The sequence below is a fragment of the Hippopotamus amphibius genome, chromosome 3 (assembly GCF_030028045.1).
Source record: "Hippopotamus amphibius kiboko isolate mHipAmp2 chromosome 3, mHipAmp2.hap2, whole genome shotgun sequence".
Taxonomy (NCBI): Eukaryota; Metazoa; Chordata; class Mammalia; order Artiodactyla; family Hippopotamidae; genus Hippopotamus; species Hippopotamus amphibius.
Genome location: NC_080188.1, coordinates 25671833 through 25693790, shown reverse-complemented (window position 1 = coordinate 25693790; position 21958 = coordinate 25671833). Strand labels below are relative to the sequence as shown.

The 21958-nt window shown below is 39.3% G+C and overlaps 1 protein-coding gene across 2 annotated transcripts in view; it reads right to left on the bottom strand.

Moving 5' to 3' along the window:
- Positions 1 to 1166: 1166 nt before the first annotated feature.
- GABRB1 (gamma-aminobutyric acid type A receptor subunit beta1) overlaps positions 1167 to 21958 on the bottom strand; it is a 414382-nt gene continuing 393590 nt past the window's right edge. Inside the window, exon 9 of one of the 2 annotated variants that reach the window (XM_057728438.1) lies at positions 1167 to 3004. In XM_057728438.1, coding sequence (XP_057584421.1) covers positions 2660 to 3004 — 345 coding nt within the window. In that variant the 3' untranslated portion in view covers positions 1167 to 2659. The remainder of the gene's footprint in view (positions 3005 to 21958) is intronic. The other variant, XM_057728440.1, reaches the window with a different exon arrangement.

Here is a 21958-nt window from a genome sequence, read left to right as displayed (position 1 = left end):
GCTAGGAGGTGTCTGGAAGAAGGAAGAGGGGCCAGAGGTTATTCATGAGAAATATGGCAGCGTTTCCATTTTTCTGGCTGCCATTGCCTCTAAAACCATAGCTATTTAACAGGATTTGCATAATGCTGGCTGTGACTCTCTCCATCTAGGAGGGCATACAGAGACATCATTTTGTGCCTGCTGGTAGATTCAGGCTTACTAGTTTTTCATTTTACAAAGCATAGAAGATAAGAATTCAAAATGTTCTTTTCCTCTCAGAGATGCTTTACGTCTAAAACTACAAGCATCAAATTCTTTAGACTTTTAAGGCAAGATAATAATAATAAAACTATAAATTACTCAATCTTTTCCAAGAAGAATGATCTAAACAGGGAAACTAAAGAGAAATTATTTTGTTATGGAACACAGATCAATAGATACTTTGTTTCTGATTTAGCATTTCACCCTTAAAAACTTTTAAAAGAGTGTTGACACCAGAATGATTAGTTCTTTTTAGGTATCAGCCAAAGTCTCCCTTCATGTTTTTAAAATAAAGGGCTACACAGTAGTTCCTGGGTAGTCATTGGGAATATTAACCTTACAATCACTGGTATGGCCATGTTCCACTCTATTTGGGCTTTTCACGATGGAAAAGCATCTCCCCATGCCAAAGAACTAACTAATCAGAGTTTCGAAATGGATCACATCATCCCCAGAGGTTGGAGATCTTCTTGACCAGGGAACTGTTATTATACAACTGAAAACTTAAATGAAATTTGGTCCCCATGCCTGATTCATTTCTCATGAAACCATTGAGATAAAGTTTCCAGTTAAAGCTGTGTGTTTTTTTTTTAATGTTCTTACTAACATATATTATCTATAGTACAACCACTTGGGGGTGCTCTTTTCCTCTTCCTTTCTAAAGGAACATCTCATAACCCTCCTTGGGATTATCAGTAGAAATTCAGCTTCCTCTTTTCAATTAAGACTATAGTCTCTAACAGCTGATGCTATTGTAAACATGGGCCCTTATCACAGCGTTAGGGAGAAAGCCAGATTGTCAAATGAGGCAATCCTCCCTGTTATTACCTCAAGTCTTATATCACATCCATAGATCAGGTCCCAAATTGCCTTCATGACTGCTTGGCCAACTTCAGGTTTCACTTAATCTTGAAAATGAACATATAGAATTCTTAAATACTCAGGCTGAACACACACACAAATAATGAGGCTTTAATGGCATAAAATGAGATGAACCTCAACTGTAGTTGGCTGGATATGGTTAGAATTGTATGACAGGCTCTTAAGGGATGCTCCTTCTATAATGAGCAAAGTAATCCGTGAGCAGAGATAAGGCAGAAGCAGTGATGACTGTAGACACAGGCTGTACTTTCAGGGCTGTTGTAAATATCTGAAGGCTCAGTGATGTTGTATTATCTGTGGTTTTGCTATTTTGAAGGTTTTCTTTAAAGTAGAAATCTGGTGTTGAAGGAGAATGATGCCAAAATGGGTATATGTGCATTTCCTGAAGCATTCGTTTCCTGTGTTGGAATGGAGAGCTCAGTGAGCAGAGGCATAGTGTGCTAGCTGAGGAACTAGCACTGTGCATTAGATACTGCTCTCTGGAAGGCCAAGAAATATATACTATTTGATTAAAGATTTGGCAGTTCAGGTAACTGCCCAGGCACCCTTTTCACAGCACATAAATCTTGCCTTTCTCAAGCAAAAATTTCTCACCATGCCCTTCGTCAAAGCCCACCTGCCCCAGACCCCTTTCTCTCAGTCTCTCTAAAGGAGGAACTAGGGCAATGTAATGCCATGGCTTCATGGCACAGAGTCAAGTGATTCCAGGCTCAGGAAATAGGTTCAGCGCTGCTCATTTGAAACAGTTTAAAAAAAATGGTGACCGTGCCCCAAACTCCTTATTCTTAACAAGAAAAGGAAAATATTCCCAATGACTACCAGATTGGAGTCTAATGTTAATTTTAAATCTGCCTGGAGGTCTGAGAAAGAAGCATTTTTCAGAATATCCAGCTTAAAGGTGAGGTGAAGATGGCAGGTTGGGCTTGCATAACCAGGGTCAGCGCTTGTCAGTCTCTCCCTCTTCCTCCGTGGAGCTGGGAGCCCTTCTACAATAGACCTGGGGCAACTTGAGGGTGGAGGGGAGTCTTCCTTTCCTCTTCTAGGCTCCTTTTTGTTTTCCCTTCTTCCTGGAAATCTGTAACTTATCAATGGCTTTGTTTTGTCTTCTGAGATCCTGGAAATTGTGTTGTTTTTTGGCAGCATGAGATTGTTACAGTTTACCAGGAAGCCATGCACACAGACAGCTAGGTCCTCTTTTCATTTTCACTTAAAAAATAATCAATAAAATCCAGGGCAACTAGAACTGCTAAAGATCTACCTATCTAATTTCTCTCTTTGTGTGTGTTTGTAAACATGGCAATTAACAGAGCTCTGAAAGAGCCAATAACCTGGACCACAGTAGACTGGAAAAAAATAGAGGTTTTTTTTTTTTGAAGTAAACATGGTGCAGTAATAAAATTGATATGCAAGACCTAAAACCAATTGGATGGCTGAATCTCTTACCTCAAAAAGCACAGCAGTATCGCTGCTGGGGACCTGTGGGGTTAAAAACCAAGAGAAGAGGAAAGTAGTCGTTTAGGAACCATTGGGACAGACCTTAGTGTACATAGTAAAGCCAATACACGACGTTAAAAAGAGAAAAGGTGATGGGGAAGAACATTCGGGACCACTTGTCTATGGAATTCACATCAGTCAAGTCGGGGATTTTGACTTTGAGCTGCGAGGCGCGCCTGCGGATGCGCCCCTTGCTGTGCGCGCCGTGCCGGTCCAGCGCGCGCCCGTACGCCTCGCGGCTGCTCAGCGGCTTGCGGTACTGGATGCTGGCGCTGTCGTAGGAGTACATAGTGGTCTTCGGGTCGCTCATGCCCGTGAGCACTTCCGAGCCGCTCATCTCATTCCTGATCTCCAGGGTGCTGAGGAGAATGTTGCCGTGGGCGTCGACCTGACGGAGAAAAGACAGGCTCAGGCACAACTGCCTGGACATTCGCGAGTTTTTGTTAACCTGTAACTGTTGATACTACGTGGGGCTCTTTACACAGTCTTTTTTTTTTTATTTTTTTTTTATTTTTTTTTTATTTTTTTGGGGGGGTACACCAGGTTCAATCAACTGTTTTTATACACATATCCCCATATTCCCTCCCTTCCTTGACGCCCCCCCCTCGATTCCCCCCCACCCTCCCTGCCCCAGTCCTCTAAGGCATCTTCCATCCTCGAGTTCTTTACACAGTCTTGCTAGACATCTGGCTCTGTGTGCCTCCTGGATATCTATCATCTATCTATCTATCTATCTATCTATCTATCTATCTATCTATCATCTATTTATCGAGTCCATCATCTGTCAGTCTAATCTATTGTTTATCTATGATCTAATCATCTAATTTACCAAATATTTACCATTAATCTATCCATCCATCCAACTATCCATCTATCCATCATTTATCTCCACTCACAAAACAGTATGTGTATGTATGTGTGTCTAGAATATATATTATATATATAACTTTATAATAACTATATATAATATATAAAATATAATTTTTGTTTTTAAAAACTATCATTTATTGAACCCATATAAATACATTACATATATACATATATTTTGTAACACAAAATGCCATATGTATGTGAAAAAGTTCCACATATATTTGTATACATGGCATTTTTTCTTGTTACAAAGTAATACATGGAAACATTCAAAACTAGAAACAATCAGGAAACAAAAAATAAAAAGCAAAAATTCATAATTTCACCTTCAGTGTCCATTTTTTTGAATACCTTGCTAAACTTCTAGTCTTTTTTTTACTCATATATACTTAAAAACACAGGCTCACCTAGTATATTTTGCTTTGCAATCTGCTTTTGTCAGCTGAGTATAGCCTGGTCATCTTTCCATGTTAATAAATATTCCTCTGTGATACCATGTAGTCATAGCTTATATGGATAAATCGTAATTGAATCACTCTATTTTTAGATGTTAAGGCTTGCTTTACTTTTTGTACTATTCAATAAATACGCCTGCAAAGAACACCTTTCAGCTAAATCTTTGTGCGTATCCAGTTATGTCCTCAGGCTAAATTGCCAGAAGTGGGATGGATTCATGGGTTGAAAACATATGCCTGGCTATACTTTGACTTTTGTGTCTCTGTTGTTCACTGTTGCTTCCTACTGTTCCAGTGATACCTACCCCAGGTTTCCTGGTTTTTCTCTATGCTATGCTCAGACATACACTTTTGGCACTACAGGAATTGTGAATTCCTTTGGCCTATGATGTGGCTTTAACTTCAAGCTGATGTACTTTGCAAACTGATTTACCTGGAGGGGACACGGCCTCACTCATGCAAATGAGTTTGAAGTACTTCCAAGGGCAGTACAGGCAGCTGTGTTTAAATTTAGGGATATATGTATGCAGAAAATTATAAGACATTGATGAAAGAAATCAAAGATGACACAAACAGATGGAGAAGTATACCATGTTCCTGGATTGGAAAAATCAACATTGTGAAAATGACTATACTACCCAAAACAATCTACAGACACAATGCAATCCCTATCAAATTACCAATGGCATTTTTCATAGAACTAGAACAAAAAGTTATACAATTTATATGGAAACACAAAAGACCCCAAATAGCCAAAGCAATCTTGAGAAGAAAAAACAGAGCTGGAGGAATCAAGCTCCCTGACTTCAGACTATACTGCAAACCTACAGTATTCAAGAAAGTGGTGGTACTGGCACAAAAACAGAAAAATAGATCAGTGGAACAGGATAGAAAGCCCAGAGATAAACCCACGTACATATGGTCACCTTATCTTTGACAAAGGAGGCAAGAATATACAATGGAAAAAAGACAGCCTCTTCAATAAGTGGTGCTGGGAAAACTGGACAGCTACTTGTAAAAGAATGTATTTAGAACATTCCCTGACACCATACACAAAAATAAACTCAAAATGAATCAAAGACCTAAATGTAAGGCCTGACACTATAGAACTCTTTTAGAGGAAAACATAGGCAGAACACTCTATGACATAAATGACAGCAAGATCTTTCTTGACCCACCTCCTAGAGTAAAGGAAATAAAAACAAAAAGGAACAAATGGGACCTAATGAAACTTAAAAGTTTTTGCACAGCAAAGGAAACCATAAATATGATGAAAAGACAACCCTTGGAGTGGGAGAAAATATTTGCCAATGAGGCAACTGACAAAGGATTAATCTCCAAAATATATAAGCAGCTCATTCAGTTCAATATCAAAAAAACAAACAACCCCATCCAAAAATGGGCAGAAGACCTAAACACGTATCTCCAAAGAAGGCATAGAGATGGCCAACAAACACATGAAAAGATGCTCAACATCACTAATCATTAGAGAAATGCAAATCAAAACCACCATGAGGTATCACCTCATGCGGAGACCAGCTCGGCGACTCGAGGTGAGTGACAGGTGCCGCAAGCTTAAAGAAAACACAGACACAGATTTAAGAGAAAGATGGGAACGGGGGACTCAAGACCTCTAGGATCAAGAGCCTTGCTGATTGATCCCACGTTGCTTTTATTGAGTTCTTGGCATAGCCTAAGGGTCTAACGCTTCCAGTTTAGTCCCATAAACAAGGCTATCTTTGAAATAAACACACAAAGGCCTCACATGACTGGGGCAATGATCTTTGTTTGCCTCCTGGGTTTGATTTGAGCAGGTGTGGATCTGAGCAGGGTGCAGATTTGAGCTGGGCGTGGAGAGCAAAGCAGCCCTGGGGGCAGGAGACCTCTCTCAGATATTAGGGGTCTGTGCCCCACCCCTGTTGGCCCCTCTGCAACTGTGCCTGTCTTAGGTTGTTCCTCCCCTGAGGAGGGGGCCATCCTCCAGGGCCAAACAGGGTGATATGAGGTGTGCAAGTGAGAAAGGGGCTGCGCCCCCAGAGAGGGTCAATATTCTGTTTCCACGGTAGCCTATGCCCCCATGGTCTCCACGCCCAGCACCCTTAGCTTCTCCACTGCTCAAGCAGGATATTCTGCATCCAGTCACTCGGCCCACATACTTTAATTACTTTTAGTAACATTTACAAGGTTTCAGAAAGACTTCTGAATGTCTTCCCAATGTCTTCCCACAACCTCACACCAATCAGACTGGCCATCATCAAAAAATCTAGGAACAATAAATGCTGGAGAGGCAGTGAAAAGGGAACTCTCCTGCACTGTTGGTGGGAATGTAAATTTGTACAGTCACTATGAGAAACAGTATGAACGTTCCTTAAAAAACTAAAAATAGAACTACCATATGACCCAGCAATCCCACTACTAGGCGTATGCTGGGAGAAAACTGTAATTCAAAAAGATACATGTACCACAGTGTTCATTGCAGCATTATTTACAATAGCCAGGACATGGAAGCAACCTAAATGTCCATTGACGGATGAATGGATATAGAAGATGTGGTACATATATACAATGGAATATTACTCGGCCATAAAAAGGAATGAAATCGAGTTATTTGTAGTGAGGTGGATGGACCTAGAGTCTGTCATACAGAGTGAAGTAAGCCAGAAAGAAAAAAACAAATACCATATGCTAACGTATATATATAGAATCTAAAAAAATGGTATTGGTGAACCCAGTGGCAGGGCAGGAATAAAGATGCAGATGTAGAGAAAGGACTTGAGGACACGGGATGGGGGTGGGGGTGAAGGGGAAGCTGGGACAAAGTGATAGAGTAGCACTGACATATATATACACTACCAAATGTAAAATAGATAGCTAGTGGGAAGCTGCTGCATAACACAAGGAGATCATCTCGATGATTGGTGATGACTTAGTGGGTGTGATAGGGAGGGTGGGAAGGAGTCGCAGGAGGGAGGTGATATAAAGATATGTGTATAAATATAGCTGATTCACTTGGTTATACAGAAGAAACTGGCACAACAGTGTAAAGCAATTATACTCCAATAAAGAGCTTAAAAAAATAAATTTAGGGATATTAGCACTGTGCCTGACTTATAGTCAGTGCCCTATAAATGCTTTCTAATGACATTGATCTCTGTAAATACTTGTTGAAAGCCCTAGGTTTGGGTAGGCAAACAAAGAACCTGGTGACAAAGAGATAAGAGAAAACCTCAGGGAGAGGCAAAGACAAAAGAGAGAAAGAAAAGTACAGAGGGTAAGATGTGATGGTGGTACATCACGGATGAGATAACTGTGATTTATTGGGTGTCCACCATGTGTTGAGCATTATAATAGATGCTTCATGTATATTACCCTTCTTTAATACTTACAACAACAAACCCCCTCAAGTTTACTCCCCATTAAGTGCAAGACCTGAGACTACAACCCATGTCTTATCTGATTCAACACTTGTGTGCTTTTTACTAAGAATCAACCACTTCACAGTCCTTGGCAATCATCACATCCTGCAGTGAATTTAGTGATGTAATTGATAGCTTTAATCTTTGAGTTGGTTGAAGAGAGAAATGGTGACTGAATCTGGCCTCTATCTCTCCATTCTCACCTACCATCATTTCCCTCTGTGAAGTATTTTGCTCTAGTCTAACTGGGCTACCCACTATGCCCTCACTCGGGACATCTATTAGTTTCTTTATTTGAGTTATTATTAATTTTTGTTACTGTTGTTAGTAACTACTATTTATCGAACCCTACTGTGTAATTTATCAGTTATTTTTCAGACACTATGAAATCTATAATATTATCCCAGTTCAGCAGATCAGGAAACTGAGGCTGAGATAGGTTAAGTAAATTGCCTAAGATTTAACAAATAATAAGTACCCAATTTGGAATTCAAACATAGGATACTCTGTCTCAAATATCATTTTTTCCCCTTTGCACATTAATCAATATGTTTTCTTCAAGACTCAATTTAAATTTTACTTCCTCTGTGTACCTGTGTACCTTCCCTGATCATAGTAACCTCAAGAATTTTCTCTCTCTCTCTCTCCAACCCTTTATTGACTGCTTACTATGTGCCAGCTATAGTGCTAGTTGTCAAGGTTGTGTGTCTGTGTGTATATAGTGTAAACCTATGGTATAAAAAGTCATGCATATGCAGGTTTGTTACTATAGAGGATAGTACGGTTGAAGTGACAAGGAGCAAAGTCCTGGATGCATTAGAGAAGAGACAAGTACGTTAGAAGATTAGGTGATGCACATGATTTGCTAGGTACTGTGGAACAATCAAGAGAATCCTCAAACATGGATTTTATCCTTGAGATAATAATCTCCTTAGAGATACAGAATATGACATAATATTGAAAGTGACAAGACTTTTTATCCAAATGCTAAAAGGTACAGTATAGACCATGATCAGGGGTTCCTAAAAGTGAGAAATCATTGTGATTCATGGAAGGCTTCATGAGGAGGTGGGGCTTGTACTGAATCTTAAAGGATGGGTAGAGGATAGAATAAAGGACTGAAAATTGAAATCTGTGTTCTTGTCTTGGTTTTCTTCTTAACTCAGTTTTGTCATCCATAAATGAAAGGTTTTCACTAGGTAATCTCAAGGGCTTGTTTCTAATTTTTGACAGACTTTGATTATGGAGAATATTCCAGGCAGAAGAAAATACTTGTAAAACAGAATCATTTGATCTGTACCACATGCATCATTAAGCTACATTATTATGAAATCGCTCTTAAATAAACAAGTTGCTAGAGTTTAGAATCAGCCCGTAAAGCATACAGATACTCCTCATTAAGCAGAAGTCACTGTCACAAAAGAAGAAAATTACAGGCCAATATCACTGATGAATATAGATGCAAAAATCCTCAACAAAACACTAGCTAACAGAATCCAATAGCACATTAAGAAGATCATACACCATGATCAAGTGGGGTTTATCCCTGGAATGCAAGGATTCTTCAATATACACAAATCAATCAATGTGATACATCATATCAACAAATTGAAGGATAAAAACCATATGATAATCTCAATAGATGTGGAAAAAGCTTTTGACAAAATTCAACATCCGTTTATGACAAAAACTCTCCAGAAAATGGGCACAGAAGGAAATTACCTCAACATAATAAAAGCCATATATGAGAAACCAAAAGCCAACATCATTCCAAATGGTGAAAAACTGAAAGCATTCCTTCTAAGAACAGGAACAAGACAAGGGTGCCCACTCTCACCATTATTATTCAACATAGTTTTGGAAGTTTTAGCCACAGCACTCAGAGAAGAAAAAGAAATAAAAGGAATCCAAGTTGGAAAAGAAGAAGTAATGTCACTCTTTGCAGATGACATGATATTATACATAGAAAACCCTAAAGATGCTGCCAGAAAACTGCTACACTAATCGATGAATTTAGTAAAGTAGCAGGATACAAAATTAATGTGCAGAAATCTCTTGCATTCCTATACACTAACAACGAAAAAGCAGAAAGAGAAATTAAGAAAACTCTCCCATTTACTATTGCCACAAAAAGAATAAAATACCTAGGAATAAACTTGCCTAAGGAGGCAAAAGACCTGTATGCAGAAACTATAAGACACTAATGAAAGAAATCAAAGAATACAAACGGATGGAGAGACATACCATGTTCTTGGATTGGAAGAATCAACACTGGGAAAATGACTATGCTACCCAAAGCAATTTACAGATTCAGCACAATCCCTATCACATTACCAATGGCATTTTTCACAGAATTAGAACAAGAAATCTTAAGATTCATGTGGAAACGCAGACCCCAATTAGCCAAAACAATCTTGAGAAGGAACGACAGAGTTGGTAGAATTATGCTTCCTGATTTCAAACTATACTACAAGGCCACAGTGATCAAGACAGTATGGTACTAGCACAAAAAATAGAAAGGAAGATCAATGGAACAGAATAGAGAACCCAGAGGTAAACCCAAGCACATATGGGCACCTCATCTTTGACAAAGGAGGCAAGAATATACAATGGAAAAAAGACAGCCTCTTCAGTAGTGGTGCTGGGAAAATTGGACAGCTACATGTAAAAGAATGAAATTAGAACACTTTGTAACCCCATACACAAAAATAAACTCAAAATGGACTAAAGACCTAAATGTAAGGGCAGACACTATACAACTCCTAGAGGAAAACATAGGCAGAACACCCTATGACATACATCAAAGCAAGATCCTTTTTGACCCAACTCCTAGAATAATGGAAATAAAATCAAAATAAACAAATGGGACCTCATGAAACTTAAAAGTTTTTGCACAGCAAAAGAAACCATAAACAAGACAAGAAGACAACCCTCAGAATGGGAGAAAATACTTGCCAACGAAGCAACGGATAAAGGATTAATCTCCAAAATATAGAAGCAGCTCATGCAGCTTAATACCAAAAAAGCAAATAACCCAATCCACAAATGGGCAGAAGACCTAAATAGACATTTCTCCAAAGAAGACATACAGATGGCCAACAAGCACATGAAAATATGCTCAACATCACTAATCATTAGAGAAATGCAAGTCAAAGCCACAATGAGGTATCACCTCACACTGGTCAGAATGGTCATCATTAAAAAATCTAGAAACAATAAATTTTGGAGAGGATGTGGAGAAGAGGGAACTCTCCTGCACTGTTGGTGGGACTGTAAGTTGGTATAGCCACTATGGAAAACAGTTTGGTGGTTCCTTAAAAAACTAAAAATAGAACTACCATATGATCCAGTAATCCAAAAAGACACATGTACCATAATGTTCATTGCAGCACTATTTACAATAGCCAGGACATGGAAGCAACCGAAATGCCCATCAACAGATGAATGGATAAAGAAGATGTGGCATATATATACAATGGAATATTACTCAGCCATAAAAAGCAATGAAATGGAGCTATATGTAGTGTGGTGGATGGACCTAGAGTCTGTCATACAGAGTGAAGTAAGCCAGAGAGAGAAAAACAAATACTGTATGCTAACTTTTATATATGGAATCTAAAACATGGTACTGATGAACCCAGTGACAGGGCAAGAATAAGGAAGCAGATGCAGAGAATGGACTGGAGGACATGGGGTTGGGGGGGGGGGTGGGGGCAAAGGGGAAGCTGGGACGAAGTGAGAGAGTAGCATAGACATATATACACTACCAACTGTAAAATAGCTAGCGAGCAGGAATTTGCTGTATAACAAAGGGAGATCAACTCGATGATGGGTGATGCCTTAGAAGGCCAGGACAGGGAGGGTGGGAGGGAGTTGTGGGAGGGAGGGGATATGGGGATATATATATATAAATACAGCTGATTCACTTTGGTGTACCTCAAAAACTGGTACAAGAGTGTAAAGCAATTATATTCCAATAAAGAGCATAAAAAAAAAGCAGAAGTCATGACAAACAAGGTACAGTTTATTAAAATATTTTGGTTAACCTTGGTGGAGACTCAGAGATACTTATAAATTGCATGACATTTACTAGTCAGTGCAAATCCCTCTAAATATTCTATCATAAACTAGAAATCATAGCTTTAAGTGGTTTGACATATAAAATAATGAATCCATTTCTGCAGCTACACGTGAAAGCTGATTTCATTACTGCATAGTTAAATCAACATTACTGTGTCCTTTATTTGGAAAAATGAGGAGTGTGGTGTAACTGTTATTGCCCAACTCCATTCACTCTCCTACAGAGTCTAGGACCTTTCCTAAAAACTGGTGTTACGGTTTGTGTGTGTGTGTGTGTGTGTGTGTGTGTGTGTGTGTGTGTGTGTGTGTGTGATGGTGTGCACATTTCTTCAGCGGTATGAAATTTCATCCTCCACCCTCCAAGATTTTACTGCCTGATGAGATGGGTGTATAGTAACCACATCACTCCTGACACCAGCAATTTTCTGGTTGGCTATGCCTTAACCCCTGCCCTTAGGAGAAGAGTGGCTTTCCCTTTGCCTCAACCATATAAGGACACCCAGGGGATCCTTATATCCACAGTCGGCACAGCTTTCCCAAAATAATATCCATGGGGAAAGTGGCCATCGTGTCTTCACATTTTCAGAAGCAGCAAGGAGCCGTACTGGGCATTGCTTCAGCACCTGCAGCGGTCAACTGCTGCCTTCTTTTTTTTTTTTTTTTTTAAGCTCTTTATTGGAATATATTTGCTTTACACTCTTGTACAAGTTTTTGAGGTACACCAAAGTGAATCAGCTGTATTTATACATATATTCCCATATCCCCTCCCTCCCACGACTCCCTCCCCCATCCCTGTCCTGGCCCTCTAAGGCATCTCCCATCATCAAGTTGATCTCCTTTTGTTATACAGCAACTTCCCTGCCTTCTTTAAGAAGGAAATATTGACATCTGAGTTGAGCACGTTCCAGACATTGAAGATTTTCAAATCTTGAAACAGAAGAAAGTAAGGCAAATGAAAATGTTGACACACTGGATTTCTATGGCAGACACAGCCTAACAGATTTCCTAAAGCGTTGCTGATTTTGGAATAAATGTCCACTGAGATAATCATTCCCCACCCCCATGCTGCCATAAAGGAAGAGACTTGCCGCTGCAGTCCGCAGGAGACAGGCTCTGGGAGAACACTTCCAGCTCTTTCACTGCTCCCCACTGACCTGTCTTCTGGTCACATTTGGAAGGAGGTGGGCGTACATAGCTCTGAGCCTTCTGTACTCTTCTCTCCCTCTGATGTGCTACCAGAGCAGGTGCAATCCAGTTAGGGCCTTGCATGTTGAACCCACTGCCTTGGTGGGTAAGGCCTGCAGTTGTTCGGGGTTCTGGTGATTGGGGAGGTAAGTCTGTCTAATATTGAGGGGGGGGAAATGACTTAATTATATGAACCACATAATCCTCAAACCAACACCACTGATACTTTTTTTGTTTAGAGCATCACGGAACCTAAATTTAGAGAAAAATGAATATAGTTATTATTAAGGCGTCAGGAGGGTCAATAAATAACCCTTTCTCTTCCCCTTCAGATAGATGATCAAACTGCAAGATGTCTAATAAAGGGGAGCAGAGAACGTGGCTTTAGATCTGCAGCCTCAAGGGCTTGTTAATCTGTCATCCTCACCCCACTTCCTGTTAGACAGGTATATTTATGGTTACAAGAGGTAATTTTAGGTGTAGAATGGATAAGTGTTAAAACGTTAACAGTTCATTAATTCCCTCACTCATTTCCTTAATAAGCGTTTATTGAGTGTCTACTCTGCGTCAAGCACTGTTCCAGACACTGATGGAGGAATCAGCCCCTCCACAATCAATAAGATGTCACGTCCCACGTTTTAGAATTTCAAAGATCTCAATTAATAAAACTCCTTAATCTTGGACTCTCCTGTACAAACCCTGTGACTGCTCCCGTCTCCTACTGACTCTAAATGTTTTCCTGGACAAATACTGTGATCTCTTTCACACTCAGGTTGTTAGTTCCCTAACAGGCTTTTTGAAATGCTCTCACTTGTGACCGTGAGATCCACCTTCTTGTTTCCTGCCGAGTCTTTCTCTCATCTTCCTCCTATAGGTCCCTCCTGAAGATTCTCCTGACCACAGGCAAACTTGGAGGGCTCACATGTGAAGGTGCACCTGGGAAGTCACTGCATAAAGACCTGAGATGGGGAGAGACAGTTTCTGTCTGGTGAACCCTGTCTTTCTTTCCTGCAGTACAGTGGTTATCAGTGATAATATCTTGCTTTTAACTTCTGAGAACGCACCAGTCTTGGGAAGATAACAGTGAATGAAAGAGAGATGATTCTTGAACTGCTGGCGCTTATACATTCTTACAGAGGAAACAGGCAATACCCTCTTTCCCCATAAAATTTGTTTTTAAAAATTGAGTAGCATTATGAAGAAAGCAAAACAGCTGTATATATCGCTTTCGATGTATTTAGAAAAAACCTAACAAGCACACTAACTTGGTTATTTTGTATGTTTTTCTTAACAGTTACACTCATCCTATTTCATTACAGTGAGTGAAAAATTTAAAGTAATTCACATTTCCTTTCTTTTATTTTCTTTCTTTTTTTTTTTAATCCTGGCCTTAACTACAGGACAGCCTATACAGGGATGTTTAAAGCCTTCTCAGTGTTCAAATGGCGAGAGCAGGACTTTTGATCTTCTCTCTTCTTATCCAAATGGTTCCTCCCCCGAATGTCCCACTAGAATGTCATTCCAGGAGGGCAGGGACTTTGTCTTATCCGCTATTTGTCCAGACCTGAGGAAACTGCTTGGCACTTATAGGAGCAGTCAGTAAATATCTATTGAATGAATGAACGATAGTATAGTGGGTAAAAGGGCATGTTGGTTAATTTATGTGTCAACTTGGCTAGCCGATGGTGCCTAGTTATTTGGTCAAGTGCTAGACTAGATGTTGCTGTGAAGGTATTTTGTAGATGTGATTGACATTTTGAATCAGCTACTGTAAGTAGAGGAGATTCAGGTTGATGATCTGCGTGGCCTCATCCTATCCCTTAAAAGTCTTAAGAACAAAAAATTGAGTTTCTCAGAGAGGAAATTCTGTCTCAAGACTGACACAGAAATCCCACCTGAGTTTTCAGCACATTCTGTGGATTTCAGACTTGCCATTCTCCACAACTGCATGAGCCAGTTCCTTAAAATAAATCTCTTTTTGCATGTATATTGGTTCTGTTTCTACTGGTTCCATTGGAGAATCCTGACTGATACAAAGGGGATAGAAAAATCAAGAGGGTGACTAAAACTCAGGAAACACTGACATGCTGGCTGTATTTCTTCCCTCTATAGAAACCCCAAGTGAATGTACACATTCATTTTCTAGCTTGGGTTTAACCTTTCTCCTACCCTCTCCCAGCTCATTCACCCTCTCCTTCTCTTTGCCTCTAACATCTCCAAAGAATGTTGTCACTCTCTGAATTGAACTCTTCTGGATATTTTTAATAGGTAATATCACAGAACTCATTTCAGTGTAATTGGAATAAAATATAATCTTGTTTTCAGTGGCAGTTTTAAAACCCTGTTAAGAAAGACCTCTGGGCTCAATCTACTTTGCAAACAGAAAGTGATATCCTTATTGTTAGCCAATTCAATTAGATTCCCATTTACTGAGTGGTTCTGAAGTACAGAGCAGGAAGCCAAGTGAAGTGATGCTGGCCACAGAATGGGCTGCCCTCCAGAAGCCTACAGTTGACTGAGTGAAGCTGTCCAGTGCGCTCAGCTGCCTTCACCTGCAGAGCTCAGGAAGCCACACAGCCACATCCTCCATCTGCCCATCCCGCTCATGTAACAAACCGCATCTGTGATGTCTCTGTCAGTCCTTAGCTCTCACCAGGGCTGCCAAACCCCAGTCCTTTGGCCTCAAATTCCTGTAACCTTTTTTTCTTTAGGGGAGTGGGGGTGGGGATGGCAATGGGAGCTTTGCTAGAGATGATTTGCATGTCTCTTTGCATGTTCTGAGGACTAGTGGCAGAAGTGGAAACTTTACGGTTTCAAGAAGCAATAGAAGGTCAGGTACAAACCTACATAAATCTAAACAAATATTCATTATATAATTCAAGAAATAGGGAAGGTAAAAGATAAAGATCAAATGAAACAGTCGGCAAATTTTCCGGAACACATTACTCAGTTGATAAATTTATCCCAGATTCCTTTCTTTCCCTCATTTCTCCCATCCAATATATGAGCAGATCATAACGGCTCTACTTTCAAATACATCTGGATTCTTCTGACCGCTTCTCCCCACATCACCTCTGGCCGCGTAATTTATATTCCTTTTTCCAGGAATGCAACCCTGTGGTCTTTTCTCTACATAGCAGCTGGAGTGGTCCTTTTAAAATGTAAAACAGACCATGTCTTCTGTTTAAATCTTCTAGCAAGTTCCCAAGTCATGGAATAAAATCCAATTTTATCATCCGAGTCCACGAAGCACCATGTGATTTGGCTCCTGCAGGCCCCTCTGCCCTTATTTCCTACTCTTTTGCTTCTTGAACTCTCTGCTCTAGTCACCCTGGCCTTTTGTTGGCTTTCCCTTGATGCTGCTAAGTCCTTGGGCCATTTTGACCTGCTGTTTCTCTGTCCTGATCGTTACCTGGATGGTTTGGCATTATTTTCTTCTCCATAGTTATCATCTGCCATTACATTGTGTATTTATTTACACTTTGGCTAGTAATCTTAATTGAAATGTAAGCTTCAATTGCATTTAACAACAAATGTAATTGCAACAAAAAAGCAGGAGGGCAGCAGCTGTTTTGTTGCTGTTGCTGGTCATCACTCTATATCCCCTCTGCTTTTCCCCTACAGAGCCTGAGAAAATCCTAAGGAGGGAATGGGTAAATGTCTGAATAAGAAACTCATCTCTCTGAGCTCTCTTTGAGTTTAGATGGCCAAGGACACCTGAGTGGCTGGAATCTCTAGGGTAGTGATTCTCAGACATTTATTGTACATTCAGATCAATTGGGAAATTTGTTAAAACTAAAAGTTTCAGCTCATTTTGTTCTAGATGAAGGTCTTCTTAGTCTGTATTTTGCACACACATTCCAAGAGTCCTAGTTGATTCTTGTGTACCTGGTCTTTAGTTGAAGTCATGGCAGACAGAAGATTCACAGAGCAGTTACCTTATTTTCAGACAACTAAGAATTAATTACAAATATGCACAGTTCAAGCCTGAGAGATACATGATGTGAAGGTTGGAGAGTAATCTCTTAAGTTGATGCAAGTGGAAATTTATTGAGCTTTGAGTAGAGAATGATGGAAACAAGAAAGTAGAAACTATTTTATACACAAGAGCATTTTATACCTGGGCAAAGCATTCAGTGATTGCATAGGGAGTCCCAATATTTGAGATGAGTGCCTTTTACAATTAAATATAAAATGCATTATAACCAGCAAATTCATTCAATTATGAATGATGCAAATAAGGTCCAGTTTTTGGATTCATCTTCAGTGAAACTCCTTTAAATATTCATTTAAAATATTATCAGTAATGTTTTATTCTTCAGATATAGAAAAGAGTGATTGAGTGATTTTGGCCAGAGTAATGATTGTTTTTCACATAGTTGTAGAGGAGATATTTACAATGTGTAATGTCCATATGTGTGGGAACATCTTGGGGTTTGTTGATGCTACACCTAAGTGGGTAAGTCCTTGTTACTGCATCTCATTGGGTAGAATCTGCTTACTGCATTAGCCAGGGTTTCCTGAGACAATCAACACAGTGCTTCTGAACTTTATTCCCCCCAATCAGAGATTATGAAAGAAAGGCAATGTGGAGTTATTAACCAGCTTGGACTCTAATTACAGGGATTTCAGGGGAAGGGCATTTCTGGGAAAAGATTTCTTAGGGCCACTTAGAGAATCAACACAGGTTGAAAGCAATCTGTTCATAACACGCATTATTGTTACCACTAACTGTCCCTAATTAGGATAAATGTCCTTCATTAGAAACTATTTATTACACATATTATTTAATTCTGAAAAGTACCAAGTAGTTCACGTTTTGGGAAAGGCTTAAAAATTTGTTTTTGTGATCACTGGAATATAACAGGAAAAAAGTTCCCAATGACACATGAATTCTAAGGTCATGCCTGTTTGGTTTTATAATCAATTTATTAGCTTACTTATTATCTTAAAAGTCATTTAAATGCCTAATTTGTGCTAGGTTCTGTGACAGGCATTGGAGCACCAAAGATGGAAGACACAGTGTCTGCATTCAAGTCCTACTTTTTTTTTCTTTCTAGCATTTATTATTACCTGGCATCACGTGTGTGTTTGTGTGTGTGTTGTTCATTGTTGGTGTGTGATACGGTTGTGTGTGTAATAGTCATTGTTTGTCTCCCTCATCCAAATGTAGGCTTTTGTTTTATTCATTGCTGACTTTATCTCCAGTGCATAGAGGATATTCAGATAATATAAACTCATTAAATATTTGTTAAATTAAAAAAAAATGAGTAAGCATAATGTGCAGTGGAAAGATAGCAGAGGAGCACCAGCTCAGCCTGAGGAGTGAGGACAAACCTCAGTCCAGAGGTGAGTTCTAGGAAGCAAGCCAAGCAAAGCTTACAAAGAGTGAAAACATGGTATTTTGGGAAAACTGTGCGTTGTATTCTGGAACAAAGAGTGTGTTGGCAAAAGGGAGAGGAAAGAGAAGTGAGGCAGAAGACGAAAGCAGAATGAGATCACAGTGGGCCCTGGCTCCCATGTTGAAGAGTCTGGCTATTTCCTTTAGGCAAAGCGTCTGGATGGGTTGAGGTGGATGCCTACTTCCATTCCACCTTCCTCTGACAATGTTGCCTTGACATTTACTTGTTGCATGTGACTGATTGAGGTGGGCCTGACTGTATCTTCTAGGCTCTGGGGACAGACATGTGACCTAGACTTGGGCAGTTAGAGTTCTCCATCTTCCTGGTCAGAGGGATTGATTTCTGCATGAGAATATGACTCAAGTTGGTCCCAAAAGACTCAGTCCTAGGACTTTTTTGGTTGGAACCTTTGGGTATAAGAAAGTACTTTTGTGTTGGGGTTGAAGAACTTTGATACTATAAACTTGGGAGTTTGGGGACCACCACGAGAGAAGGGTCTACTGAAAACAAAGCTAACATAAAGGAAAGCAGAATTAAGAGATGACGAGATATGCTCTCTGATGACACTGTTTGAACATCTGGATATAGCCACATGTGAAATTGGAACCTTTACTGGACTTTTCAGTTGTGTGGGCCAAAGAATTCCCTCCCCCCTCTTTTTTTTTTTTTTTAAGCTAGTTAGGGTTTATTAACCTAGCAAGTTAGATTTCTCTCTCATTCACAAAAGAATCCTAGCTGTTTGAGTATAGAAGAAATTGGAGACTAGATGCCAGAAAGAAGATGAGAGAGAGAAAGGAGGGGAGAGAGAGAGCGAGGGAGAGAAAGGGTGTTTGAGATTCCTGGAAAGGAAAATTAGACTCTGAGGCTGTTGAAGGCTCTGGAGATTAGCTAAATTTAGCCAAGACTAGGGAACAAAACATGGACCAAGGCAGATTTAGGCAGGGGTTTAAGGGCTAAAGAAGTTCATGAACTGTTAACACAGGCTGTCATTAGAAATCAAAGGCACTGCCTGGATTTCTCCAGAATCCAAGATGCTAAGTCAGAATGGTTAAAGTTTCACTAAAGGCTGAAGGCAAGACAGTGATATGGGGTGGGGCCCAGGCTCAAAGGCTAATATGCGTATCAAGTTGGTCCAAACTGGACTTAAGAAGAAAGCCGTTTACCTTTATGAAGCCTATTTTCACATGCGTCTTGTATCCTGGAATTAATCACAACACAGAGCTTATTTAGAAAGTTCTCTGAAAGTATAGATGATTCACAATACAGAACAGGAATGGGAGGAAAAGTAGCCATATTACAGTATCAACAAATGGTTCTGAAGGGAAAAAATCTCTTTCTTGACTGTTGGAGTTCCAACTGCCCATCAGGCATGACTCTTCAGCAGATTCCACCAGTGTCTCCCATGACTTAGAATGATTTTGGATCAGTCTCTGGTCACAGACCACCCATGCAACCATTCCATCTTAGGTGGATCTACTTGCAAATGGGCAGGCGTCGTGGCCAGCAGATACAACTATATTTGTTCCAGGTTAGTATAAAAGTGGCCCTGAAGTCGCTTCCTTACAACTTAGTTGTACTGAGAAATCTATCTTTCAAAACTCTAAATACCATTTCTAGTTTCGAATGATGCCTGAGGGTTTTGTGAATCTACAGTCTTTATCACCTTGGAGGTTGAAAGTCTCCTAATGTCTGGATTGAGCATCTGTACTCTATAAAAAGATGCTTCGGTGCAGTGGTGGAAATATAAATCAAGACAAAGCAGGCACTTCTGGAGCTTCAGTACAGATACCCCTTGACAGTACTGCCCAGCAAAGGCTGTCACAGTAATGTGTGATAAATGATTAATGCTCTAGGGTACCAAGGTCAATATGAGGGAGCCCTCAAATAAAAACTGTCTGGGACCAGAACATACATGTCATTTGAATTCAACTGTTTATAAGCATCTAAAAGGAAAGGGGAGGATCATCTAACCATTATATTAAAGAAAAAAAATGTAATATTTTATATATTTTTTATTTTTATTTTTTAAAAAATTTTAAAAATTGGAGTATAGTTGCTTTACAATGCTGTGTTAGTTTCTGCTCTACAACTAAGTTAATCAGCTATATGTATACATATATCCTCTCCCTCTTGGACCTTCCTCTCACCTCTCTACCCCTCATCCCACCCATCTGGGTCATCACAGAGCACTGAGCTGAGCTCCCTGTGCTGCACAGCAGGTTCCCATTGGCTATCTATTTTACACAGGGTAGTATATCTATGTCAATCCTAATCTCCCAATTTTTAAAATGTAACCAGGGGGTAACATTTTTAAATACCACACAGATTACATTATTAACTTCACTGCTGGAGATGAAGTGCTGAATACATGAAGTGATACGCTTGCTTTGTTATTGACACATTGTCTGCCTGAGCCCCTGTTAGAAGAGGATAAGGAAGCCAGGAACTGGAAAACCTAAGCAGCTACAGGGATGATTATAATTTCCTTGAGATAGTGCCAGTCTATTATTATTCCATATAAATATGAAAAAGTTTATAAAATCTTATCCATAACATTCCTTTGAAGATTATGTTTATCTGATGTTATATCACTGTGATTCAGAAAGAATAGTGGAGGTTCATAGAAAGTATGCTTGAAAAAATGTCAAAAATCAAAGTGATAAAAACAGTAAGTAAGTTTGGGGCAGAAACTAAAATGGCCTATGATAGTCCATTAGATAGTCTTTTTTTTTTTTAACTTATTATGAATACATAAGAATTTTATAAAACATTGTGATGTAACACTCAATACCTTGTGTGGTATCTAAGAACTCATCTTGAATGGAAAAGGCCTCTCTAGCAGTCATTCATTCAAAAATTGCTTATTTGGTATTTTCTCAGTTATAGCCATCAAGGAAAGAATAATAAACATAATGGACAAGGATCCAGGTACCTATCTTTGGGAAGTTTGGAGTCTAACAGAGAGATAGAGGTTACAAAAATAATTACACAAATAAAATAATTACACATATATTCAATCTTGTGGTAAATCCTAAGGTAGAAAAGCACAGGATGCCATGAGAACAAATCACAATGGTACCAAATATAAACCAACAGTGCACATGTCAGTTAAGGCATCCCTGAGGTAGTAGCAATTACGGTAAGAACTGGGGCAATGAAAAAAATGAGAGGAGGCCAATATTACCTCCAATCTTACTAACTTTTTTCTTCTGTGGTATAAAATCTGATTCTAATAATTTTTTCAGTTCTATGATTTCCACTGGTTCTTGTTTATAGTCTCCATTCCTCGTCTGATACTTCCCATCTCTCCACATATTATGTGAATCTTTTTCTATGGACTTTATTTTAAACTGTTTAATTTTGAAATTATTGTAGATTCCTAGAAAGTTGCAAAGATAGCACAGAGAGATCCCACATACCCTTCGCTCACTTTCTCCCATTGATTATATCTTACTTAACTGTTGTACAATATCAAAACCAGGAAGCTGATATTGGTATAGTGTATATAGTTCCATGTAATTTTACTACGTTAGAGTCACGTAACCACCACTGCAGTCAAGATACAATACTATTCTATCATTGCAAAGATTTCCCTCATGCTACCCCTTTATAGTCAGTCACAGCCAACTCTCCCTCCCCACCACTGTCACTAGGTCCTGGCAACCACTAATCTGTTCTTCATCTCTATAATTTTGTTATCTCGGGAGTATTATATAAATTAATCATACAGTATGTAATCTTTTATGATTGGCTCTTTTTTTACTTGGCATAATGCCCTTGAGATCCATCCAAGTTGTGGTCTCTATCAATGGTTCATTAATTTTTTTTTTTAAAATAGGGTTTGACTTTTTAAAATTTTATTTATTTATTTATTATACATTTATTTATTTAATTTGTTTATTGGCTGCGTTGGGTCTTCGATGCTGCACAGGAT